General features: G+C 47.7%; 1 protein-coding gene across 1 annotated transcript in view; it reads left to right on the top strand.

Annotated features, from left to right (window-relative positions):
- Rassf3 (Ras association domain family member 3) overlaps positions 1-21,018 on the top strand; it is a 65,586-nt gene that overhangs the window by 38,314 nt on the left and 6,254 nt on the right. The window contains exons 2-3 of the mRNA XM_031349161.1: positions 19,578-19,685; positions 20,474-20,696. Coding sequence (XP_031205021.1) covers positions 19,578-19,685; positions 20,474-20,696 — 331 coding nt within the window. The remainder of the gene's footprint in view (positions 1-19,577; positions 19,686-20,473; positions 20,697-21,018) is intronic.

Below are 21,018 nucleotides of genomic sequence, written 5' to 3'. Positions count from 1 at the left end.
AGCCTTCATTCAGAGGTGTTTATTGAGCCCAAGTGCTCCTGGCTTTGTTCTCAATGCCAGGATCCAGCTCCTGAAAAAAAATCCCTGCCATGGGAGGTGGCTCATTCTTAGGAAGAAATTTAGAGTGCTTGTCCAACACTGGGTTCCAGCCCCTCTCCTCTCCAGGCACAAGAACTAAGAAAGTGAGAGCTAGGTTACAGCTTGGTTGATAGAGCATTTTTCCAGCATGTCGAAAGTCCTGGGTTCAGTTCCTGGCACTTGTTTGAGAGCTCAGGGGTGTGCATCAGCTCTTAAAATGCATTTGTGCAAGCACAAGGCCTAGGTTTGAATCCGGGTACCCATGTAAAAAGCACGGTGTGGTGGCATGCGTAGACCTGTAATCCCAGCTTTGAAGAGGGGCAGACAAGAGGGTCTGTAGGGCTGGCTTGGTGAATCGCTGAATTAATTCCAGATCCGTTGAGAAGCCTGGTCTCAGAAACAAGCTAGAGAGGCAATTGAGACAGGCAATAAACATCGACCTCTGACTTCTACCTGCCTGAGCACCCATGTGCATGGACACCAGCACACTCATGCACCTACACATATATGTGGACTCCCCTCCCCCAACATACACACAAAGAAAAGAATATATTAATATTAGCATAGGAAAAAACCTTCCATGAAGTAATTTTATGCATGTGTGCCTTGAAGGGAAAGGATGCTGAGTTACTTCTCATGCTGAATGTGTCTTTAAGTCCCAGATGGGGTCCAGACCTCACCCTTGTGTGAAATAAAACTTCCTGTCTGTCCCTGGCCTGGTGGGTTCTGGAGTTTCCCTGACTGGGGACGAGGACCCCAACGTGGAAGCATAGGGCATGAGGGAGAATGGAGTGTGTGGTCTTCAGATAAAGACTGTTTAGAAGAGTGTCAAGCATTCAGTAAATTTTAGCTATTATAGGTGTCAACCCTGATACATCCTGTTATAAAATTCAGAGCTTTAACTGGAAGCCAGGGCCACTGTCTTGGAGGAAAGTGTCCAGCCCTGGAAACGGTTCTTATATAACTACCAAATGAGGAGTCCATGCAGACATTGATCCCCTCCTGCCACACTGGCGCTCTTCAAACTCCCTGTCTTCCCTCTCCACCTTCCCTGCCTCCTCTGCTGTCTAAGAAGACTGTGTTTAAAGCAGGAAGCACAGACCTTTGACAGAGCTCTTGTCCTTGCTAACTAGGGAATGGGCAGAGAGAAAACAGTTATCCTCAGAGTCATTCGGTTTCCAAAAGTGTGTACACAGAGGAGGTCAGGCCGTGGAGAAATGCAGTACGTATGTGGTGCATGCTCATTGGGGGAGGAAAAATGAGACTCTAATGCAGTGGCTCTCCACCTTCCTGATGCTGCCACCCTTTAATACAGGTTTTCATGCTGTGGTGACCCCCAACCATAACGTATTTTGCTGCTACTTTGCATCTGTAATCTTGCTACTGTTATGAATCATGATGTAAACATCTGTTTTCCAGGTGACCCCTGTGAAAGGCCATTTGACCCCCCCCCCAAAGGGTCACGACCCACAAGTTGAGGATCAATCACTGCTTTTGTGCCTCTACACTCTGGCTGTATCTTATTTATAGACTGAGTTTGCAGTGTGGAGAGTACAGGAGCCATCTCAGGGACGTGAGCTCGCTGTGTAGTGTTTGCGCCTGTGTTTTCTTAACCTGCTTCTCAATGGGTTGCCTTTTAGTTATGGGAACACTGACTGCAGTATGTAGGAAATCACACTTTGAGAGCTTCCCTCAAAGCCACAGCCCACTATCTAAGTTCTCTCTGTACAGTACATGATTTCAGTTTAACAGCCATCACTAAGTCATTAGCAGGTCCCATTTAAAAAATAATATTCTATCCCACAGTACTTGACCAGGCACTTCAGAATTAATAGGTACGAAGCGCACCATGGGGCATGCATGGTATGTGGTCACCAAATCTTGTCAGATGAGCAGAGTGCCGAGGAGCTGAAACCAGAGATGTAGTTAGTGTCTCCATCCCTGTGTTTTCAAAAAGGCTTTGAAGTGATTCGCTTTAGCTCAGGAGATTTGGGAGGATTAAAACAGGCTGGTATAAATGCATCTAACCTGAGATGCCTGCCAAGGCTGAATCTGACCCGTTTAATATCCGTTAGAAATAGTTTGCTTTTATTTTTGTTTCATTTTCTTAACTTCTAAAGACAAAGTTTTACCGTGTGGCTTCTTCAGCTGGCCTTGAACTCTCCTTGACCTTGCCCCCTCAGCCACCTCAAGTGCTAGCCTTTGCCAAGTGTTTGCCACCACGCCCGGCAGCTTCTTAATATTTTGACAGCTTCTGGGGAGAGTTTGCCCAATTTATAAACATTTTTTACTGTTTATCATTATTATGAAATGCCGACTTTAATAATCCCGACACTGGAGGTCACCTGTCTGTGGCGAAGTCCCTTGTGGGTTATCTCTTCCTTTTAACAAGGCCCTCTGAGGGCGTATGGTTTTATTGTGTTCACTTTGCCAGCAAGAAACCAGGCTTAGAACTGAGTGCAGTGGTACATTCCTCAGTCCCAGCACTCCAGAGGCAGAACACAGATGAGTGGATCTCTATGTGGTAGATGCTGTTTACATTAGTGAGTCCCGGGACAGACCACCAGGACCATGCAGAGAGACCCTTTCTCAAAAAAGAAAAAGAAAGCAGGTTTAGAGAGACCAAGAGGTGTAGAATGTGCCGTTAGGTTGCTTTTCCTAAGGACAGCCTGAGTTGGAAGGTCCTGTGTAGCAGTTTGTACCTTACCTACCGCCTCGGGAACTTTTCTCTGAGAGGCTTGGCTTTGGAGGCAGAAGGTCAAGCCTCAGTTGCCTTTTGCTGTACCACTTAAGGGCCCCTGAGCACCACCTGGCTGGAACATTTGCATTCTCAGCCTCTGAAGATGTCCAGAGGTTTCTAGCTTTGCTTTCCTCTCAGCGGCTCTGTTTACCTGGAAAAATGACTGAGTTACTGTTGATTATTAGCACTCACAGGCGTAGGGTCCAGTTTATACTCTCTGCTTTACTGGGAGAGAGGTAGAAAACCGGAGTGCACAGTCTGGTCACTAGATAACCTGCACACTCATTCGGGCAGGCCTAGGGTAGAGATGGTTTGAGTCAGTGTCTCTTCTTGGTGATTTCTGGTGCTATGTCATTGTCTCCCTGGGAGCTGGAACCATTGGGGAACCACCTGGCAATAGACTGGAATCCCCAATACTTGGAAATGATTAAACTGAATTAATAGATGCAAGATTACTTCTTCATACTGCATCCATGCTCAGTTCATCCTTTGAATGATGACGGAAGTTAAGCTCACCTTAGTGTTTCAAAGTAAGATTAAAGGTGGACTGGGTGGGACAGCCTTTGCCACCACAGGAGATGGGAGGGTCAGAGTTCAAGCCATGGCCAACCTGAGCTACATGAGGTACTGTCAGAAAGAAAGACAACAAAAATAAATAGATAAATAAACAAATGAATGAATGAATGAATGAATGAGTGAATAAATGAATAAGGAAAGGAAAGAAGGAAGAAAATGAGATTCATCCTGGGTAATGTTAAGGAATTATGGATTTTCTGGGGTCTTATAATGTTGTTTTGTTGCTGTTTTGTGATTGTGGCCATGCTAGGCAAGTGCTTCACACCAACGTACTGTAATCCCAGCTCCAGACCTCAAGCTGAAGGACTCAGGTCTTCAAAGACAAAACTCAGTTCTTGAGCTGGGCTGTGGTGGCGCACACCTTTAGTCCCAGCATTTGGGAGTCAGAGGCAGGTGGATTTCTGAGTTCAAGGCCAGCCTGGTCTACAGAGTAAGTTCCAGGACAGCCAGGGCTACAGAATGAGACCCTGTCTCGGAGAAAAAAAACCAAACAAACCAAAACAAAACCCCCTGCTCTTACATAGGCACGGGATCAAACCTCCACATCGGTCTTCATGACACATTTGTTGGAAGGGTGGGCTGGGGGATGTCTCTCAGTCCACTCAAAGCGACCCGTGTGGCTTGGGGTACACACTCTCCTCTGTGGTATAAATGGGAGAGGAATGTGACCAGCATGGTAACATAACAATAGTGGCCAGTTGTGATCTCGCTCTTGGACTCATAGACTAGCAGAGGAATTGAGGATGAGGGCAAGCTCTCTAAAAAGTAACGCTGAGTCTATGATGAGCTGGTCTTGGAAGGACCGGCAGGACTCCAGCCTGAAACTTCAAGGCTGGTGCCTTTTTCAGAGAGCAGCAGGTGCCACCAAGCCCTCTGGAGGCTGAGCTGATGCAGCATCCCATTCCAAACTCCCGGAATTTGCTTTGGCTCCAGTTGTGGCCTTTAGGGGCAGTTTTAGAGGATTACGGAGGCCCAGGCCTGCCTGGCTAGGGAACCTTGAAGCCATTGTTAGGTGGTGCTGTTCTGCTTCACTGATAGCCAGTGCTCATCTGTGTTTTACAGCTTTCAGTGTTTCTTAGCGAGAAAGGCAGCTGCAGCAAACTCTGCTGCAGCCCAGAGTAAATACTTCAGCACGGGATGGAACTAGTTATGCAGCCTGGCTTGTTTATTCTGTGTTAGGATGAGGGAAACAAGCCACAGCAAGGAAGACCAGATTTTTATTTTTGTAGGCCTTTCCCCCCTTTATCCTTCTTCCATTTTTTCATCTTCCTTCCCTCCCTCCCTTTGTATGGTGCTGGACTCTAAAGATGTGAAACAGTTTTCTCAGACTCTTCTCTTTGCTTTTTTCTCTTGAACTATTGAGGTCTGCGATGGCTAACTGAAACAGACTCTAAAAATACTCCCTAGCAGCATGCTAAGTATTTTTTCTTTGTCTAAAATTAGCCCATTCCAGCAGTGTGTTCTGGTTTTCCAAAGCCTTCCATTAGCTGCCCTGGCTACTCTCTGTGGGTTTCTGTGTGCCGGGTGACATGATGATAAGGTAGCCAACCAACGACGGGCCGACTGACGGCTGCACAGGGCAATTTATGGAGGTGCCTCCTCCCCCCCGCCCATTCGAGGTTCATTTTATACCTACTGTCTGCTTGGTGGCAGCTGCCTCTTTGTGCCACTGCTGTGTCCCACACGAGCCCTTCAAGGCTGAGCTCATGTTCCTTCATGGTTGCCTCTGCCTAGTGCAACTATTTGCTAAGGTATTTAAGTGCAGAGTAAATATTTGTTAGAGGCCAAGGCTGGTCCATTAACTAAGTAGCAGGAAGCAAAATATTATTTGTTGGTGGTGTCTACAAAGAGATTTGTCTTTTCACATGAAAATTAAGAAGTTAGGGAGCGGTGCTGAAGAGATGGCTCAGCAGTTAAGAGCACTCATTGCTCTTCCAGAGGACTTGAGTTCAATTTCCAGCAACCACATGGTGGCTCACAACCATCTGTAATGAGATCAGATGTTCTCTTCTGGTGTTTTTGATGATGGCGACAGTGTACTCATATATAAAATAGATAAAATAATTAATCTTAAGGGAATAAAAGAAAATTAAGAAGTTGAAGGAGGAAGGAAAAGTAGCCAAGAGTGCAGTGGCCCTGTGAGGCTACAGGTCCTGGGACCAGTCACTGGTTAGAAATGTCGCAATTGGTTGCCACCTGCCTCCTATGCATTGGTTACTTCTAAGACTTATTTTTGTTTCTGAAAATAGTGTCTTTGCAAGAGTTGACTCTGTTCTGCACAATCTGAAGAACACATTAATTTTGTGAAAGCAGGGATACCTGGTTAGCAGTTTTCACTGGTCAGTTTCTGGAATCTTGCTTCAGTTGTTTTTCCACACACATGTGTTTTCTTCCTGTTTTGATTTGGAGGCGGTGTCCTAACACACTTTACAGGATTTCTGTCTTAGACATTGCATTTTTCAAATGTTGTGTGCTCAGAGACAATCCCATTTCATCCCACCTCCCTGCCTGCGCCCATAATCAGCTGAGAAGACAGAAGTAAGGTACATGGAGACCGAGTTCTCTCCATCTCTGCTAACAGATGAAGCAGATAAGGAGGGTTTGTCTCTAGACAAGCTTCCTCAGGCTCCACTTGGCTCATCCAAGTTGGGCTGGGAATGTAGCTCAGAGGCAGAGTTGCCTGCCTAGCATGTAAGAGATCCTAGGTTCAGTCCTGCTCAGCAAAGTGGGGCATAAACATGACCCCAGTAAGGTTCTTTGTCTTTCCTACTTTACATGGTCATCAGGCAACAGGAGTTTTGCTTTTTTATAGGCCAATTGGTAGAAGGGGCATGGTTCTGGGGTTGGCTGGGCTTCATAGTCACAGTCACTGTGTGTGACATTAGTTTTTATTTGTGCATCTGTACAGTGGGGATAAAAATACTACCTTGGGGGTTCGTGGTGGGTGGGGTACAGTGTGCCATGCGTGGCCTGGACCTCTGCTTGGCCCCCTCGCTCCCAAAGCAGAGTCCAGAGTCACCCGGCCTGCCTAGGGGCTCGTCCTGGGCTCAGCGCAGTTTCAGTTCTGGTTGGTGGGTTGTCCACAGTAGAGTGGTTCTTAGCTGTTTACTGCTTTGTTAGTTTGGAAGGGAAAGAAAAATGTTCCTACGCAAATGAAGTTTTAAATAGAAAGAAATTCCTATGTTACACGTACCCTAGGCCAACTCAAGTCACACCTGGAGTTGATTTTATAGTCAGGGGTTGGACCCTGAGTGTCCTTCATTCTAGTGCGCTGCCTTCTTTCCCTAAGCGCCTGTTGGAAAAGTTTAGTTTTGTTTGCATGTTAGAGGACTCCGCCAAGGAGTTCCCAGGACAGGAAACCGACAGTTTAGGTGAAAAGGTAGAAAAGACAAAACTCTTCATATCCTTGCGGAAGGAGTCTGGCCTGAACAAGTGACGTTCCATGCAGTCCCTGGTCCACCATTTCCTCAGCTTCCACAGTGCAGCATCCTGTGTCCCCAGGCCATTTGCTCAGGCCATGCCACATGAACAGACCCTCCCCTAATGTGTTCACCCACTTCCTGTCCGCTCTTTAGCATGGAGAGAAGGGCAGCTTCCAAGGTGCACACCAGAGCTGCTCTGATTTGTATGCTCACCAGTGCACACCATCCTTCAGTTAAATCCATCTCTCCCCCTTTCCCTTCAGTGCCAGATCAGCCCAGGCCGGGGCTGAGCCCTCCCCTGTCTTTGGTGGCTGACCTTCTGGACGGTGGGGGAGGGGCAGCTGCTGACCCCCTGAGCCGAGGAAAGGTGGAGCTGGCTTCCTCCGGGCATTTGGCTTCCTGTGCACACCACTGCAGGAGGAAAAGGAGCTGGGGGGTGGGTGAGACCTCAGCTTAGAAGAGCCTCCCCCTGCAGAGATAGTGTAAATTACAGACAAACACTAACAAAAACAAAGATACAGATCCCAGGGGCAGCTGTTGGGCAGCCTGTGTTTATAAATTGGCCAATTGTGTGATGTTAGAAGCCAACTATTAATTTTGGCAATATGTGTGTGTGTGCGTGTATGACAATGTTTGTGTGTGCGTGTGAATGTGTGTGCCTGTTGTGCATATGTATTTGTGTATGTCCGTGAATATGTGCACATGCATGTGTATTTGTGAGTGCGTGCATGTGTTTTCATAGGCCTTAGAGCCGTGGTTTGCTGTCTCTGGCAGCTCATTTCTGCTGTCTGTTCGTGCAGCTGGCTATCAGCCTTGCCTAGCTGGTGCCTCTGTTTATTTTGGGGGGCAGTCGGCACATGAAAGTGGAACTCAGTTTCACTGGTAAAGTGCTCAGTTGCCTTATGATTATTTTTGTTTCCAAGACTATTTATTTTTTATACATGAAAGGCCACTTGCCAGCCCCAGACTTCACTTTTTTCTTCTCTGATTCAGCCAACCAGACTCGGAAGAAGGCTTTTGAAATGTTTGTAATTCATATGTGTGTGTGTGTGTGTGTGTGTGTGTGTGTGTGTGTGTGTGTCTATTCCAGACCTCCCCAGATGAAGGGCAAACACTGTTAGCACTTTGGCATACTCCCATATTTGGGCACTTCTTTATTAGGGCTCCCAGGCTGGCCTGAAACAGGCCAGGGATAACACAGAGCCTGATCCTCCCAGCTCTGCTCTGAGTGCTGGGATTGAAGACGTGCACCACCATCCCCAGTTTATGGGTTTCCAGGGATTGAACCCAGGACTACCTGCATGCTAGGCACGGCCCCTAACCACTGTACTTTTTTCTTTCTCTGTGTTTGTACTTGGTAGAACAGTAGAATGTCTTCCCTGGCTTTTCTTTTCATTTAGAAACTCTTCCATGAGCTTTATTATACTTCACAGGATATGATGGTACCTAGTTCCATGGTCCCCTTCATCCTCCAATACTTGAAATGGTTGTCCGATTTTCTTCTTTGTTTTGTTTTGTTTTGTTTTGTTTTGTTTTTTTGTTTTTTCGAGACAGGGTTTCTCTGAGTAGCCCTGGCTGTCCTGGAACTCACTCTGTAGACCAGGCTGGCCTCGAACTCAGAAATCCGCCTGCTTCTGCCTCCCAAGTGCTGGGATTAAACGCGTGCGCCACCACCGCCCGGCTTTGTTTTTAAAGATTTATTTATTTTATGTATGTGAGTACACTGTTGCTGTCTTCAGACACACCAGAAGAGGGCATCAGATCTCATTACAGATGGATGTGAGCCACAATGTAATTACTGGGCTCTGGGTTTTCTTTGCTCTCAGAGTGAGCAATCCAACCCTGTTGGCAAGAAGAAGGTAATGCCTAGGGCTGCAAAGGCAGTCTTGGAGACACCAAGGCATAGCAGCTTGCAGGCGTCCTCCATGGCCCCCGTTCTGTGGATGACGGTGTCCTGAGATATAGACCACCAAGGGGGGACAAGCACCTTCTCTGTGTCTTGCTCTTGGCAGAAGGAATCATTATTTGAGCCATGCCTTTTAAGGGATAGGGACCAACTTATCAAAGGAGCCATCTTGGGGCGGTGCAGAGTACTACAAGGGATGATGGCTGGGCTGAATTAATGGGAACTAGTGATATAAACAGTTTAACCTAAACTTCCTTGTGGGCTTTTCAGACTGTCCTATTTGTGTAAAAGCAAGCACTCAGTGCTAGGATACTTGCTGGTAGGGCAAGTCTTAGGATCCGCTAGGCCCAGGGCTCACCTGTAGCATGACATTCCTTTTGGTGCTGTGGACCTGGGGTGTCTGAGATCAAGCAATTGCTAAGAATGCTTAGGTTAGCGTGTGTGTTAGCGAGGCTGCAACAGGGGAAGTATGTAAATCCGAGCCATAGTGGAGTTCCATGCCACCCCTTGGACCCCGTCTCCCCGTCGTTCTGGCCATTGGCATTTATAGTTTTGTTACCTGAAGACTGAGAGTCTAAGTTGGAATAAACTTCCTTTTATATGGTGGTAGCTTACACTTGTAACAGGAAAAGGAAAGACAATTCCATCCTTTCCCTCAGACCTGTTTCAGATCATTTTACTTCCCTGTGCACTATGTGCATGCAGTGCCTGCAGGGGCCAGAAGAGGGCGTCAGATTCCCCTGGAACTGGAGATCCAGGTGGTTGTGAGTCTCATGTGGGTGGGTGGGAATAGAGCCTGGGTCTTCTGGAAGAGAAGCCACTTAACCACTGAACTGCCCCCAATTTCTGATCCACCCCCCACCCCCCCCCACCCCCCGGAGCTGAGGACCAAATCCAGGGCCTTGTGCTTGCTAGGCAAGCGCTCTATTTCTAAGCTAAATCAACAACTCCCCAATTTCTGATTTTACTAAGACTTTTTTTTTCCTCTTTAAATTAGGTGTCACCTGGCAAAGTTGCCACGAGTTTTGTTTGCCCATCTCTTGCCCTTGGCTGACTTTTAGATCCTCCTGGTGGTGGAGCCACCTGCAGGGTTTCTCAGCTGTCCCCATCAGCCTCCGGATCCCAGCATTCCTCTCTGGCAGGTCTCCAAACGAACCTGTTCGATTTCCTTTCTCTGGAACCTGGCCTGACTACAGAGTTTCAAAAGTTTCATGGAGGCTGTGGTGGTATGAGATCTTACCTCCAGACTCTGACCCTGTGAAAACCCAGTGTCCCTGGGATGACCTGAGGTGGGGGAGGGAGAAGTCCCCTGGGCCCTGGTAATTGCCCTTAGCTGATGGCCTGTGACCACTGGATGACTTCAGGGTCTTCCTCAGACTGCGCCAGTGAGATGGTTACTCTGCTGGAATCCGGGGCAGCAGGTCTGATTTGTTATTGTTGTTGTTTTTGCCTCTCGAGTCTTTCCTGGCTTCCAGGCACTTTCTTATCTTTATTTTTCTCAGGTAATTTTTCAAATTTCCAGCCCACTTAACTTTGTAGTGCTTGATTAGTTAGGGGAGCATTGCAGGCTGCTAGAATTGAGTGTTAGATGATTTCGGGGGTGAGGGCAGAGACATAGTTCAGGGCCATCGGTAATCAAGAAGCAGAGGCCTTGAGTTGACGTTCTTATAAAAACTTCTGGCTCTGGGGAAGCCTGCGCTGGCCTCTGCCCAAGCACTGGCTCACCTGCCACCTCATTCTTTTGCTAGTTGCCCAGGCAGATTAGCCACATTTGTGTGTGAATGACCTCTCTCTTACTTCGTTCACCCCCAAAACAAGAACCAAGTTAAACTGGAATATGTCACCATTCAGAAATGAAAAGCATCATAATTGACTCCCTCTGAAAAAGTTTCAACCTGAGTGTAATCTGGTATACTTTAGGCTCGGGACCTCAGACTGGGGCACTCCTGGAGAGTCGGGGCCACCTCCAAGTTTGTTTTCTGGCTCTGAACAACCGAGTGGCTGTTGGCCGACTGGCACACGACCCGGTTTTTAAAGCACAACCATATAGGGTAGTGGCGGAGTGGTAACTGGGGCTTTAAAGGGTGAGCTCATGGAAGGCTCAGATGAAGCTCTTTCAATGTGTATCGCAACTGCAGTTAATCTTATTAATGTGTTAGGCCTGGGTCTACTTTCACAGGCTGCGTGTGCCACAGTATTTACAGGACATACTTTGAAGGGCTCTTGCTTTTGATGCGGATGGATAGCAGAAGTGTATAAAACATTGCGTTTGATACTGTAAAGCCCTTGTGCGCCTTTGCAGATTTATTAGGTTTTGAGAATTGAGCAAGAACATCACACTGGTTGATAAGACAGGAAAGAGGCTAGATAGATTGCAAATACAGACTTGCATCCAGGCTTCTGGATGCAAGCCCATTCTGTTGAATGGGCTAGGGCCTGCCTCTCTTATTCAGGACCCAGCCAGTTAGAACACAGCATTCTCCCAGTAGAAGATTTAAAGACACAGTAAAGTGGCTGAGAAGCCTTAGAAGGTTCAATGGATGCTGGATGTGTGTGGTGTGGGCTGCTGTGGTGGGGATGGCGTCTGCTGTGGGCTGGGCCATGAGCTGAGGAGCACCAGTGCCACTGAGAAAGGGTGGTGACAGGCGGGGGCTGTGTTGATGTTCTGAGCACACTGTAAGTAAGAGGAGATTGCTGCAGACCTGGACTCAGACAGTAGCTGTTGTTTTATTTTTATCATCTGTTTAAATTTCACTTTCGTTTGTTTGATTGTTTTCTGTTTTGTTTTGTTTTATTTTTAAAAAAGGGTTTTTCTGTGTAGCCTTGGCTGTCCTGGAACTCAATCTGTAGAGCAGGCTGTCCTGGAATTCCAGAGTGCTTCCTGAGTGCTGGGATTTAAGGCCTGCACTACCTCCCGGCATTGATTTTTTTTTTTTTTTTAAATGAATAGTCTAAAATACTCACCTTTATCCTCTGGTACCATTTTGATTGTTAATATATAGCCTTGGGGACAAAGGATGCTTCAGATTACCAAGTTTGACTTATGTATCTTAGGTGCAGTAGTAACACCACCCCCTATACCCTTCCCAGAATCCAGACTAAGTGAACTGCTATTAAGATACTAGAACTATAACACACATCAGACTGAAGGAGGTGAATGGCAAGCTGGAAGTCAGCCTCGTGATAAAGGAAAAATAATCGGGTCCTGCTTAATGCGCTTGCTGGGTCCCAATTAGCCAGCACCATGTTTACAGCATCGCTAAAAGTCTCTTCTTTACTGGCTGCTTTTAACTGCAGGGCTTCCCAGAGCCTGTAGCATTCTAAAGGTCACTGGGCATCTTTACTGGGATGATGTAAGGGGCAGTCTAGGAGGTACAAGAGCGTGCACACCCTTTCTATGGAAGAACCGACACTCTGGGGGAGGACACTCCTTCGACTTCTCTGGCACCCACACTTCCTTCTGCTCCGTTTTCTGTTTGCTTTTCTGCCTGAGGCAGCAGTGGGTCATCTGTTGCTACAGGGATGACTGGGTGGGGGTTGACCAGGTTGACCATAAGCTGAGTATTTTATGGCTACATAGGAGGGCTGCCTGCCTACCAGCTGAATTCAGGCTAGATAGACTCCCTAATCTTCACAGAACTGGAAATGGAGTGCCAGCTCTCCGAATCTTGCCAGCTACAAAAGTCTCCCTCCATCTGGCAGGACAACAGTCCCAGCAGCCAAGTGGCCTGTCCAAATCAACATGCCAGGACCACACAGCAAGAGAAGCACAGAATCTCTCTGGACATGGCACGGTGGGTTTGCACACATGAGTGCATTTTGGAGGCCACAGGTCCACCTTGAGCTTCCCGGGAACTGCAGATCGGAGTCTCCCCACAGTACTGTTCTGTGAGCCCAGCCTGTGTTTTCACATTAGCATCTTGTTACATTGTTTCCTAAAACATTGTTCTCTTGATGCTTTTTGCCTCTCTTCCTTTGTTGGTACCAGCCAGTTGCTTTCTAGATTTGTGCTGTCCAGTGGAGCAATTAAAAGACACTTGCAATTAGTTTCCTCACTTCGTGCCTAGGAAGCTTCATGTGATTCCTGGCTGCAGTAGGCTTGGACACTATGTGGCTGCTGGAAAGGCTGCTGGGTAGTTATGGTAAGGATGGAGAAGCTGACCCTTGAAAAGACTTGCAATGTTCTGCCTCCTTCAGTATCTTAGCAAGGAGTGTTAGACAGGCAGCTGAGGTAAATACAGATCTGTCCCCTCCAGCCCTCCTTATGTATGTATTCACAGGGGTTAAGCAGGACATGCTTCTGGTCCAAAGGTCCTTAGGATCTTGCAGCTTTGGCTCTGTCCTACAGCCCCCTCGGCATTCAGTCCATCCTAGGGGCTCCAGTTTGTGCACCTAAAAGACTTCTCACCAAAGTTGTCTACTACTTGTTATACTTTAGAACTCGGGTTAGGAGCATATACATGCTTGTTTTCAATCAACTTGGAGTCAGCTGTGTGAGGTGTGCTTCTAACTCCAGTACTAGGTGTGGAGCCAGGAGGATACCCTCAGTTGCATACATAACAATTCTGCAGCCAGCCTGGGATACAAGAGATCTTATCTCAAAACAAAACAAAAACCTTCCCCACTCCCTAGGAAAACAGTCATCTTTTGCTCCTTGGAGACAGGGTTTCTCTGTGTTCTCTGTGTGCCTCTGTAGACTACGCTGGCCTTGAACTCAGAGAATCAACCTGCCTCCACCCTGTGCGCCCCCTCTCCCCCAATGCTGGGATTAAAGGCATGTGCCACCACTGCCCCTGGGGGAGGGCTTTTTTTCTTTTTCTTTTTTTTTTTTAACATGTCAGCCCTGCCTCTGCTTGCTCTGCTCCTGGTGAACTTTTTTTCCCCCAAGGGTGGGGGTTGAGACAGGGTCTCTCTAGTAGACCAGGCTGGCCTTGAACTCAGAGATCTGCCTGGCACCAGGGCGGGTCACTTCAGTACTCTGCAGAGAACGATCCTCTCTAGTTTGGATCCCTGTGCTACAAGGCTACTTTTCTTGAGGCTACAACCAGATATGCATGGCCAAAGCAACTTAAGGGAGGGAGTGCCTATTTCCTGCTAAGTTCAAGGGACTGCAATCTGGCTTGGTGAGGAATGTGTCATAGCTAGAGTCACCTGGTCTGTGGTATCCCCCGAGGTAGGGAGATGGCAGCACTTAGCTGCCTTATCTCCCACCTTTTTTTATTCAGTCCAGGACCCCTGCTGACTGGGCTCATGGTGTCCACATTTGGGGTAGGTCTCCGTTAATCTGCTGCAAGCACCAAAGTGCACACAGTGTGCCTCAGTCATGTGCTGTGTGTTTCTCGATCCAACCAAGATGACATTTGAAATTAACCACCACAGTCCCACCGTATACTGTGTTACTTCCTCCCTGAAACCAGATCTGGCTGGAATGTTTATCGGAGTCAGTGCCTGGATTGAGTTCACCTTAACTGGCCCTGAACCCCATCTGTGGCCCGGGCCCACTGCTCCAGGAAATGGGCTGTTTTAGGTTATACAGTGCTTTTTTTTACTTTATTCTGTGTAATCATAAGTCTGGAACTCATTCTGTCTTTATGCAACTGGGACCTGAGACGTCAGTAGACAGTAGCCTGTTTTCAAAGCTGGAGGGGAGATGAAAAGTAGGAATTTGGGATTCAGTCTAAGCTGGACAGAAAGCACTTGTTGGCCTTGTCAGGCTACCCTTGGCTGATCCAGGCTGGACCCAGATCCACCCTGATCTTAGGCGATGCCTAGGAACACTAGGAAGGCAGGGGTGTACCACTTACTGACCTGTCCTTCTGTCCTTCCTTACTCCTTGGATAATCTGCGTTTTTGTTGTTGTTGTTGGTTTGGGTCTGGGGTTTTTTGTTTTTTGTTTGTTTCTTCCTCTAACACCTGGGGAAGAAGAGCAAGCAGGTAGCTTGCTTCTCTTTCTTTTCCTTTTTAAACTTTAATATTTGTGAGTGTGGTACACTTCCAAATGGGCACGTGATTGGAGGGTGGAGGTCTCTCGTGTGGATTTCGAGACAGAGTCTCTGTTGGTTGCTGCTGTGTATTGTGGACTAACTGTCCTGCAGTGTTCAGGCACTGTCCTGTCTCTGTCTCCGTCTCACTACAGGAGCTCCGGGATTGCAGGTGTGTGCTACTGTGCCTTTCTCTGGGGATTTAAACTCAGGTCTTCACCCTTGCCTGCTTACCCACCGAGCTATTTCCAAAGACCCTCATTCTATAGAACCCAAGACCTTGTGTGTCTCACATGGTGCTCTACCCATGACCTATATCCCTAGCCTTGCTTCATTATCTTATGGGCCAAGTGAAACAATCAACCCGTATGAGTGGGTGGGGCCCAGGGAGTAAAGCAGCTTTGCCAGGCTGTCAGCCAGGAGGGGCAGGAAGGCAGGGATCACAACTGCCTCTCACAGCTTGAAATCCGGCTTGGCACCAGTGGGCACTAATAAATTATTGTCGAATGATGGCTGGTATTGTGTCCTCTCAGTTGTATAAAGTAGGTATTGTTTTTATACATTTTGCAGAGATGAGAAAGCCAAGGCTCAGAAAGGCCCCGTGACTTGCCTTTGGTCACAGCCAGAAGGTGGCAGAGCCATGATTTCAGACCTAAGTATATGTGACCCATAATTCAGATTTCTTTGCTAAGCTAAATTGGAGGTAGTGGTGGGAGCATATTCATACTCTTGTGACCTCCTTTGAAGCCGCTTGTATTTGCACATTATGGTTTGAGCTTTTAAAGTTTTTTGTTTGTTTGTTTTGTTTTGTTTTTGATTTTCCAAGATGGGTTTTCTCTGTGTAGCCCTGGCTGTCCTGGAACTTGCTTTTGTAAGTCCCAGGCTGACCCAAAACTCACAGATCCACCTGCCTCTGCCTGTGCCACCACAGCCTGGCTGTTTGAGCTTTGTTATTCAGTGGTTTTGTTTTTTAAATTCTGATGTAGTTTTAGAGTTAACCAGGAAAGTATAAGTGATTTTCAGGTCCTCTCAGACTTGTAGGGGGTTGGTCTATCCTTGGAAAGCCTATGAGAAGGAATGTGCCTTGGTCGCAGGTCCTCTGTGTCTGTGAGGTAGGTGGGTCTGTCTCTCCTGAGAAAGTTCACTGGTGAGAAAATAAACAGCCTGGAAATGGGGCCCTACCCTGGAAGTGAGTCTGACCCAAATTACGCTCTTTGGGCACAGAGGCTGAATTGCCAGCGATGGGTTTAGAGTTAGAATTTTGTGAGGCAGAGCTCTCCTTGTGGCCTCAGACAGAAATGACTTGTAACCTGCCCAGCAGACACTCTGGGGTGTGGCACCAGCTCCTCCCTGGCTGCCAAGGGCAATAACCATGCATTATTCACAGGCGGTGGCCCATGCCCTTTCCCGTCTTGCCCTGCAGTGAGAATTCTGTTTATAGTCTACAGTGCCACTGCCTAACCCTGCCTCTGCTCTTTGCCATTTTCCTTCCCACCCCCCTGCCTCTCCTGAGGCTCATTGAGAATGTGTGCACATTTAGAGGGTTCTTTCCCAGGCTAGCAGACAAAGGAGTCCCTTAAAGGCTTAAACCATCTACAAGTTTTCCAAGGATGCAGTCCTTCTCCAGTTCTGGCCTTATCTGAAGTCAGTGTTATTTCCCACCCCACCCCTGCCCTGTCTGTGCGCTCTGTCTGTGCATTTGAAGCACCTGTGTTTGCCAGGCTACCCAAGGAACAGGCACCTTGAGATGAGACATCTTCAGGGAGTCCCCTTGTCTCCTATTCACCCTCCTCAAGCACAAGCCTGTATGATTGGTACATGAGTAGAGATGCTTCCCCACCCCCACCCTCCAGTCATTTTTTTTTTAAAACCCACCTCTGGGCTGTCGCTTTCCCAGGATTTACTATTGGTTGAACTTTGAGAACTTTGAATAACAAAGTGCTCAACCCAGAAGTGGACCTGTAGGCCCTGAGCTCCAACCCTCATGATGCTTTCCACTCTTCCCTCCGTTTAGTCTTTGAGAAGTAAACATAACTGTATGTATGCGTTCCAACTCCTTGCTCAGGTGTGAGTCATCCTGGGGTCATGATTCCTTTGATCTTTCTCATAGTGCCTGTGGGCTTCTGGTCCCAGGGGCCTAAGCCCTGGTGCTTGTCTTTGTTATCCAGGACTCCCTCTGCCCCCTTCCACTCCTTTCCTTGGGATTCTTACCTGAGTGAAGCCCTGGATCCACATGCAGTGCTGCTTGTGAGCAGTGTGTGGTCTGGGGGCCCTTTGTCATCCTTGATCCCTTACATGGTGCCCTGTCCCTCCCTTGGTCAGCCTTCAGATCAGATCAGATTAGATCTTTGCAGACAGTGCTGCTCTTAGGTCAGGAGCTCTTCAGGTGTGACCTACTCCAGTTCGTCACTTAGCAGGAAATGAGCAAACAGACTTAGAAGGGTGAGGAAGCCCTGGGGCCCAGGGGTAGACTAAAGAACTTCAAGAACGGAGCCTGGTCTCCCTGGTCTCGCTGGAATGCTTGCCTAAGAGCTAGTTTGTATTCGGGATGGCATTCCTCCAGCGGGTTCCATAGTGACCATTCCTGGTGGGTTTGTGCCATTGCCATACAGTGGAACAACTGTCTGCCTGGAGAATATCCATCCAGCTGTGGACACGGTGTGCTCTGGCTAGCTGGAAAAGGCATGTCTTCATACTTTCTTTTTCCAATCTGCTCCTTAAGTTTAAGTCCGATTGTACACGTGTTCTTTGCATTTTCAAATGCTTGTCTACACCAGAGCCTTGGAGACCTGTTAGTTTGTGAAAAAGACGTAGGATCTGGATAAAGATAGCACTTGTTCAGGTAGCTAGTGGGGACTTCTTGGGAGGGCCGATGGACTCTGCAGACCTCTCCCGTTTTCTGTCTGTACCACAGACTAGCTAGCTCATTTTTTGAGGAAGTATTAAATGAAATGCCCATGTGGAATTACTTATAGGCTGGTGAGTGTTGCCGGGCTTTGGGATGAGGCTCCACTCAGCAGCTAAGTCTCTTCTGGCAAGTTAACTCACTCGGTAGAACTCAGTTCTATGTGGACACTGGAGTAGCTGCACCAGCTTTGCTGGTGGTTAGGAGAATTACATGCGATCCAGTCCGGTGCCTGGTGTCCTTGACTCGCCAGACGCTATGGTTAGGCATTGTGGGTACATGGCTGCACCCGTCCTAGTTAGGTTTCCATTGCTGGGATAAGACACTATGACCAAAAGCAACTTGGGGAGAAAGGGTTTACATTTTCTTAGAGCTTGTAGTGCAGCATCCAGGAAGTCAGTGAGTCGGAGGTCTGCTACTTACTGGCTTGTCTGACTTGCATTGTATAGCAAGCACCCAAGACCACAAGTCCACGTGTGGCTCTGCCCACAGTGGGCTGGGTCCTCCCACATCAGTCATCCAATTAAGAAAATGCACCACAGGCTTGCCCACGGTTCAATCTGGGGGAGAGTGGTTGTACTGGCTGGTTTTGTGTGTCAACTTGATACAAGCTGGAGTTATCACAGAGAAAGGAGCCTCCCTTGAGGAATGCCTCCATGAGATCCAGCTGTGGGGCATTTTCTCAATTAGTGATCAAGGGGGGAGGGTCCATTGTGGGTGGTGCCATCCCTGAGCTGGTAGTCCTGGGTTCTATAAGAAAGCAGGCTGAGCAAGCCAGGAGAAGCAAGCCAGTAAGTAATAACCCTCTATGGCCTCTGCATCAGCTCCTGCTTCCTGCCTTATGTGAGTTCCCGTCTTGACTTCCTTTGGTGATGAACAGTTATGTGAAAGTGTAAGCTGAACAAACCATTTCCTCCCCAACTTGCTTCTTGATCATGATGTTTTGTGCAAGAATAGAAACCCTAAGACACTTACCTTGGCTTGCTTTGTATGGTGCCCAAGACCATCAGTCCACACATGACTCCGTTCATAGTAGACTGGGTCCTCCCACATCAATCATCCAATCAAAAAAATGCGCCACAGGCTTGCCCACAGTTCAATCTGAGGTGGGGGGCATTTTCTTGCTTGAAGTTCTTTCTCCCCTAACTTCTTCTGCCTTCTTCTACCTTGTGTCAAGTTGACATAAAATCTGGTAGGACATACATGCACTGATTGAGGTCTTTAGATGGTAAATTATTAGTGAATTCTAAAGGATTAGGAGAAAACTTAACCAGTATTTCCCCTTTCGTGTTATGGGGAAAGGCCAAATAGCATGGTGGGATAGAGAGTCTGGTCACTTAGACTATTTGGAAGATAAATATCCCCTCTGGTAGCTGTGCTCAGTCTGACAGGCTGGTGATTACTTCCAGTTACTTAGTATTCATCCCCTGCTTTCTGCTAGCGCACACTGTAAAGCCATAGAGACCAAGACATTAATAAAATGTACTTAGGAGAAGCTTTGGGTGTGCCGGGCATAGTGGCTCACGACTTTGACCTCAGCACTCAGGAAGCAGAGGCAGGCAGATCTCTGTTAGTAGTTCTAGGCCAGCCAGGGCCAAGTAATGAGACTCTGTCTCAAAAGTAAACATGCAAATAGAAAAACAATCCTTGGAGGTAGAAATGCCCAGTAGCAGGTACTCTGCGGAACTGTAGTTTTACAGAAGGAATTTAGCAGACAGATTTATAGGATACTATTTAACGAAGTGCTGTTTCTTGCTGCTGGTGGGTTGGCTTCATTCCTCTACTCCTAGGAAGAATGAGGCATGTTGGCAGATGACCCCGGAGTGCTTGATGGTAAATTAGAGTCACCTGTGTCTTGGGGAGCAACACACCTGGCTGCTCTTTTGTGGGACACAGAAGAATCCTGGATTATCTGCACCTTTCCCCCATGTGGTTGATCATGCATGATCATGGTTTGTTTTTCTTCTAGGATGTGGAGAAAGAGAAGGAAACTCACAATTACCTGAGCAAAGAGGAAATCAGAGAGAAAGTTCAGAAGTATAACTCAGCCGTCACAGACAGGCTGAAGATGACCCTAGTAAGTACTGCTTCCTGGTTTGCCTGGCCCTCACTGAAAAATGGATAGGGGCAGGGAGCTGGCTGGGGCTGGTGTGTGTGTATGTGTAAAAGAACAAGCTGGCCAGTTTGATTCCTGAGACTCATGAGAAGGCCAGATGGGGTAGTGTACATCTGTAATGCCAACACTCCTGCAGAGAGATGGAGAATTGTGCAGGAGCTTTCAGGGCTGGTGGTGGCCTGGTATACCCAAGAGCAGCAGCAGCTATAGCAAGGACAGAATGAGGGACCCCATCTTGACCAGGTGGGAGGTGTGAGCGTCTGACCCGCTGCTCGTGCTGTGCACAAGAGTGTAGCAGAAGTGTCATGTGCCTCATGTCCCCCTGCCACTGGGAATAAAGCCAGTCTGTTTTCCTAGTGTCAACTCATTGTTGATTTCCCTCACCTCAACCTTCCTTCTCATGGAAGGTTGGTGTTGAGCGCTGAGTTGAGATACACTCCAGGCTTCAAGGAAGCTCTGGTGTGCCAGGCATGTGCCACACAGGACTGTGTCTTTTTCAGTGGGTGCTGACCCATCCCAGGAGGCCTTGGGAAGCTCAGACCTCAGGGCTAGCATGTTTCCTTGGCTGCATCTGCCCCACAGATCTTGTATTATTCCCCCACTGAGGTAGCCCTTCTCTGCACTCTTTGGTGAAATTGTTTTAAAGACAAAAATGGGTAAAAGCTGTTTGCCTTTCTGTGTGGGCTTAGATCGGCTCCTTTCCTGGCCTGCGGGTCACCCGCTCAGTGTGACCTTTCTTCATTCTTCAGAATTCAAATGGGATCTACACTGGCTTCATTAAGGTGCAGATGGAACTCTGCAAACCTGCCCAGCCCCCTCCTGGCCCCAGTAGCAGTGGCTGTATGAACACGCTTCACATCAGCAGCACAAACACTGTGGGAGAAGTAATCGAAGCTCTACTCAAGAAGTTTCTGGTGACTGAGAGTCCCACCAAGTTTGCGCTTTATAAGCGTTGTCACAGGGAAGACCAAGGTATGTGGCCGCACTTAAAATGAAAGTGGTCCATCTGTTCTTGTCTCTTTTACTTATTAGCAGAAGGACAGCTGATAGATGCCATGTCTAACTGTGCCTGTCAGAGGCCAGGGACAGACTGTGGAAGCCACACTCTGAAGGCAGATCTTTATGATTGCTGGCTTTTTGTATTTTTTGAGTTGAAGAGTATTAGGTCTGAGGGGCTTTGAGGCATATCTACATGCAGTGCACAGAGGGACAGGTTTGGTGAGGGTGTGGTAGCAACGGTCGCAATGCCATTTAATACGCCAAAGAACACTTATATGGTTGAGTTTTCAGTAAT

Source organism: Mastomys coucha, unplaced genomic scaffold (assembly GCF_008632895.1).
Source record: "Mastomys coucha isolate ucsf_1 unplaced genomic scaffold, UCSF_Mcou_1 pScaffold4, whole genome shotgun sequence".
Classification (NCBI taxonomy): domain Eukaryota; kingdom Metazoa; phylum Chordata; class Mammalia; order Rodentia; family Muridae; genus Mastomys; species Mastomys coucha.
The sequence above is the reverse complement of the archived record's forward strand: the minus strand, read 5'-3'. Positions and strand labels throughout refer to the sequence as shown.